The sequence below is a fragment of the Nicotiana tabacum genome, chromosome 16 (genome assembly GCF_000715075.1).
Source record: "Nicotiana tabacum cultivar K326 chromosome 16, ASM71507v2, whole genome shotgun sequence".
Lineage (NCBI taxonomy): Eukaryota > Viridiplantae > Streptophyta > Magnoliopsida > Solanales > Solanaceae > Nicotiana > Nicotiana tabacum.
The window spans coordinates 31,054,992-31,061,344 of record NC_134095.1 but is presented as its reverse complement, the minus strand read 5'-3'; the positions used below and the strand labels follow the sequence as shown (position 1 = coordinate 31,061,344).

The window sequence follows — 6,353 nt, the reverse complement described above, 5'->3', positions numbered from 1 at the left end:
TGAAGTATACAATTTACTCTCAAGAACCTGTAGAAGAATAATGTATTAATTCCTTCCGTCCATATAGCTCCGAGTCACCCTAGGATATGGTTCAACTGTAAAATCCTAATAGACGACCAACTATGTGTTCATGTCAAATATAATCGACCATCGAATGACCTAAGAAACTCATTTCTTCTTTCATTCAATTGCCATAGCCATGGTCTTAATTGGGTCGTTTATAATTCATGACAACATGGAGCTTAAACTCATTACCAAGAGTTGACAATTTCCATTTTGATCAATCACTAATTCTACAAGCATTTAATCATGCCCAATATCCTTTCAACTATCGCCCTAGGACCATAGGTGTCTGGTATCAAAGCACAATAAATAACTTGTCAATTACTATAACGATCTCAGGTCAAAGAAAACTTTTACATTACATTCTTCAAGAGAATATTCTATTGACAGTTAATGGTAATTTTAACCATTAGGAGTTATCCAATAAGTCGGTTTCAATGATCATATCTCTATATGCATCATCTATCTATGTAATTTAGTTAATGAGATCATTTAATCTTTATCCCATAAAGACGATCACATAAATATTGATCTAACTGGATTACTAATGTCTAAATTAATAATCCTACGATCAAGAACAAATTTAGATTAAGTTATAAGAGATTTTACTCTCATTATCATGATCTCCATCACGATGACAAGTCTCAAAATTTAATCAAGGACCTTATTAAATTAATCAAACAATTAATAATAACTATGATAAAAGAATATAAAATGCCATATATTTTTATATCAAATAACGTTCACAAAATATGTTCAAATCATCAATATGATATTGGATCTAGGGAATATCTACTATATCCCTAACAATCTCCCACTTGAACTAGAGCCAATCACTCTTGTACTTCATTCCCAATTTCCACTTGTACTTGTCAAACTCCTTTGCGCCAAGAGCTTTAGTGAATGGGTCAGCAGCATTTTCTTTTCCATCAGCCTTTTGAATCTCGACGTCTCCACGTTCAATGATCTCTCTTATCAAGTGATATCTTTGCAGAATGTGTTTGGATTTTTGGTATGATCTTGGTTCTTTTGCTTGAGCAATGGCTCCAGTATTGTCACACAATAGTGGAATTGTACCTTCTATTGAAGGAACCACACCAAGTTCAGTTAAGAACTTTATCATCCATACAGCTTCACTAGCTGCTATATATTCTGCTTCAGTCACTGAATCAGCTATTGTAGCTCGTTTGGAACTTTTCCAACTCACCGCACCACCATTTAAGGTGAATACATAACCAGAAATAGATTTGCTATCATCTCTATCTGAAGAGAAACTTGCATCAGTATAACCTTCAAGTTTCAACTCAAAATCTCCATAGATGAGGAATTGGTCTTTAGTCCTTCTTAAGTACTTAAGAATGGTCTTCACTAGCCTTTTTGTACACACAAGGTTCTTCTTCGCATCTAACAAAATTGAACTTTTCAATTGTCTTGTTAAAGCTAATATTCCAACTTCGAGAAGCTTGCTTTAGTCCATAAATGGATCTTTGTAGCTTGCAAATTTTAATATGATCAGACGAAGATGCCTTCAGGTTGTGTCATGTACACATCCTCTTCTAGCTCACCATTAAGGAAAGTTATTTTCACATCCATTTTCCATATTTCATAATCATAGTATGCTACTATAGCAAGCAAAATCCGATTAGATTTGAGCATTGCCACAGGAGAAAACGTCTCGTCGTAGTCGACTCCTTCTTTTTGACGATATCTCTTGGCAACAAGAAGGGCTTTGTAGGTCTCTACCTTTCCGTCTGCTCCAATCTTTTTCTTAAAACCCCATTTACAACCTATAGGTTTTATATCCTTTGAAGGTTCAACTAAAGTCCATACTTTATTTTCCTTCATAGATTCCATTTCGGATTCCATGGACTTTTGCCACTTCTCATAATCAGAACTTTGTATAGCCTCTTCATAGGTCTTAGGGTCATCATCATTATGATCAACCTCATTTGATACATCATCTCGTATCATTAAATTTAATCTAGTTGGTACATGACATTCTCTTGTAGACATTCTACTTGTACAACCTGTTCACCTTGTGCTGGATTTGGTTGTTATTCAATTTGGTTTGAAACTAGTTCATTAACCTGTTCTTGAACTTCATTTAGTTCTTGAACTTCAACCGTTGAAGATGGCAACTTCCTTGGCAACTTCAAAACAACCAATAAAGGTTCTTCAACTTGGGTCTCGTGATCTTTATATTTGTGTTGATTCATCAGTTTCTTGAACTTCATAAAGTTCTATTTCTCCATTATAATTTCCATCCAAAAGAAATTCCCTTTCCAAAAAGGTTTCTCCTCTAGCCACAAACACTTTATGGTCAGAAGGGTGATAGAAATAATATCTTGTTGTTTCCTTGGGATACCTAATGAACCTACACTTATTAGATCTCGAGTCAAGTTTATTAAACTGTAGTCTCTTAACATAAGCTAGACAACCCCAAACTTTAATATATTTAAGGTTAGGCTTACATCCTGTCCATATCTCATATGGTGTTGTAGAGACTGACTTAGTGGAAACTTTATTAAGTAAGTATGTTGCTGCTTTCAAAGAATATCCCCATAAATTTATTGGAAGATCAGTGAACCCCATCATAGATCTCACCATATCTAATAAGGTTTGATTTTTCGTTTCAGACATACCATTGTGTTGTGGTGTTCCTAGAGGTGTCCACTGTGAGAGAATCCCATTGTCTGTGAGATATCTGGTAAAATCTTCACTAAGATATTTTCCTCCTCTTTCAGACCTTAGTACTTTGATACTTTTACCATACTTCCCAACTTCACTATGGAACCTTTTGAACATTTCAAAAGATTCAAACTTGCGTTTCATAAGATACACAAATTCATATCTTGACATATCATCAGTGAAGATGATGAAATAAGAACATCCACCTCTAGCTTAAATTTTCATGAGCCCACAAACATCTGTATAAATTAGTCCCAATAATTTAGAAGCTCACTTTCAGTAAATGGAGATTTGGTCATTTTTCCTTTGAGATAAGATTCACAAGTTGGATAGGATTCAAAATCATATTTGTCAAGGTACCCTTCCTTGTACAACTTGTTAATTCTTTTCTCTCCAATATGACCAAGCCTACAATGCCAAAGATATGCATGATTTACTTGATCATCTCTTTTCCTCTTAAGACTTGAAACATGCATAATCAAATTAGTATTCACATTAGGTAAGACATAAACGTCATGTTGGAGATAGCCATTCACATATAAATTATCACTATAACAAATAGAGCAAAGACCATTGTCTATATTAATGCGAAAACCACGTTTGTCTAACATAGAAACTGAAATTATGTTCGAAATAAATTTAGGAACGTAATAACAATCATCCAACATAAGTACTTTTCCCGTAGGCATTATTAAAGAAATTGATCCTACAGCTACGACCGCAACTTTTGCACCATTTCCAACTTGTAGATTAAATTCTCCTTTCTTTAGCCTCCTACTTATCTTGAACCCTTGCAACATATTACAGATGTTATAACCACTGCCAGTATCTAATACCCACAGTCAAGAATTAGTAGTAGCTAAAGAAACCTTAAAAATATTTTTCATTAATGTCTCACCTTGTTTCTTGTCCATTAGAGTTGCAAGATACTCCTTGCAATTTCTCTTCCAATGCCCTTTTTTCTTACGGTGAAAACATTCAGCATCATATACTGACTGCAAGATCAAATCTTCAGAAAGCTCTTTACCAAGCTTGTACCCCAACTTCTTATGTTCTTCAGTAAGAACAATCATATGATTGACAAGGGGTCCAACTAGAGAGTTTTCAATTTCCAACTGTGTATTAACCATCTTCTTAAGATATTCAATGATTGCAGTTGGATCCATATTCTGATTTTTCCTCTGGAGTTCAGAACTCATAGAAGTGAGAATGATGTGTTCAATAGCACGCCATTCTTCCATATGCTTCTGATAAACCTTGGTGCCTTGAACATCATTCTCTGGTGGGATTATCTTTGCAGTCTTATCGATCACATCAATGAGCTTTTCATGCATGAGAACATTCTCAAATTTCTATACCAGTCATCAAAGTTTGGTCCTACCAACTTGTTGGTCTCAAGGATTTTAACGCAGTGATATAACAGACATATTGAGAAACCTAAAATATAGAAAAGAAAAGGCAATGATATAAGAACATATTTGCATATATCATAAAGACATGGACTTTTATCTAAGTGATATTTTCACTAATTATTTTAAACCATTTATCCTCATTATAGTTTACGAAATCTTTATTTCTGTTAGTGGAGTAAAGAAATCCTTTAACAATATATATGAGCCCCTTGGAAGTCAAGTCGTTTCACACATATATTTTAAAGGTAGGTACTCTTACCAATTATATCCCCATACAATTTTCTTAAATAGCTCTATGTCAAATAATCCCCTGGTAGTCAGGTCGATCCTATTGGCATAGTTGAGTTCAACCATCATGATAGCAAAGAACTTATTAAATTTTATACTCTCCGGATAGTCCAGGCGTCTAGTAAAAAAATTAAATAATTCTTTCAATCCATACATCTAATGTAATAAATAATTTTAACATATTCTCGAACTATAAGTCTTCTGATAGTTAGGCCGCTCCATATAAACAAGAAATAAGTAAAATTAATTACTTTGATGGATAGCTCTATAATAAAATATCTTATATTTTATTATTTAAGAACCCAAATTTTAGTAAGAGGGAACTGTTACTAAAACAACTTTTTATAACATGAAGATCAAATCTTTATAGCATGTGAATGTAGTTCAAGTTGTCATGCTTAGTCCTAAATTGATTTACATCACATGTAATAAATAATTCAAAATTATGTAACGAACAAGCACGTGACATAAAAACAAAATTCAACATTCTTCTAACATGTTTAATCTAATATCACATATATCACAAAAAAGTAATTCATGCCAAAATATCATTATTAATTAACATCTCATGAACTAATAACAATTAAAAATAACAATAGAATCATGTAACCTATTATAGATTCCCTTCGTATCTAATACAAAATTTAAAATTCAATTTATGAATTATCTCAATAGTTATATGAATACATATTTTATCCACAATAAAATAATATCAGCATTCAAACGATTTGACTATTGCACAAGACACATGTATTATGGTTTGAGCTCTTCAAATATAATAAAAAAATATTTCGTAAATAAATTTTACGCAATAAACCATGAGCTCTGATACCACTGAAGGATTGCATATAGGTGTTCGTAACACGCAGCGGAAGACAATAACAATCCTAGGCAGATCTTTTCGTGTTTAAAATTTATTTACATGTCAAAGATCGAATCTAAGTCGTACCTGGTGAAAAGAGCCTCGTTTCAGAATTTTCTTCAATAGTACGAAGACTCTATATGTATCCACACCGAGATCGATTATTGCTATCAACTCTTTGATCAACGAAACCCGCAAACAAATTGAACGAACTATTGTGCTAAAGTTCTTCTCAAAAATCGTAGCCAACGTGAAAGACCAAGAAACTAAATTTTCTTGTCAAGAGTATTTCTTGACTCTTTCAATATCTTTGCGTGTGGCAAACCTATTATACGTTTTATATGTTGCCGGTCTTGGTTTTCTATAAACCTTCTTCACATATATATATATGTGTGTGTACTAGTACTACCTTAGTAATCCCTTTTCCAATACAATGAGGAAAAGTCGGAGGCGGTGACTTTGTGCAATTCTAATGCCAAACGTAATTTCCAATTGAAATTGGAATCCCATGACAAATGGGTATCATGTTTGCCGACAAGTCCTTTTGGACTCTTATGCTACTTAATCCAATTCAAAATTGGATTACAAGCATAATTAATATTATATATACAACTTTTGTGCAATATCAATTATATTATATATATCACATCCATATTTCCATCAAGAAATATATTTTAATTTTCTATTCCAAATAGAAAAATTTAATTTGTTCACAGTATTAATTATAACCTCTGTGCTAGCAAAGAATATAATAATATTTTATTTGGACTAATAATTAAATTTATTTGACTAATTAAATTATTTAATTTAATTATCAAATAATAAAGTAATTAATCCTTTATCAAAGATCAGAACATTCGTTAGTGTGCGACCCCATAAGTTCAATACTAAGCCGGTAGTAAATTGATCATATCAATATACTAATCAAGGGTGGCGTCTAACAATACTCCTTAATGACCGGATATCATGAAGTATACAATTTACTCTCAAGAACCTGTAGAAGAATAATGTATTAATTCATTCCATCCTTATAGCTCCGA

The 6,353-nt window shown here is 32.7% G+C and overlaps 1 protein-coding gene across 1 annotated transcript; it reads right to left on the bottom strand.

The window, feature by feature from the left end:
- Positions 1–3,222: 3,222 nt before the first annotated feature.
- On the bottom strand, positions 3,223–5,655 carry LOC142170537 (uncharacterized). The gene is made up of 2 exons (XM_075232462.1): positions 5,401–5,655; positions 3,223–4,188 (listed from the first exon to the last, which is right to left on the bottom strand). Exon 2 carries the CDS (start codon positions 4,083–4,085, stop codon positions 3,594–3,596), a length of 492 nt encoding a protein of 163 aa, XP_075088563.1. The 5' UTR covers positions 4,086–4,188; positions 5,401–5,655; the 3' UTR covers positions 3,223–3,593.
- Positions 5,656–6,353: the final 698 nt, after the last annotated feature.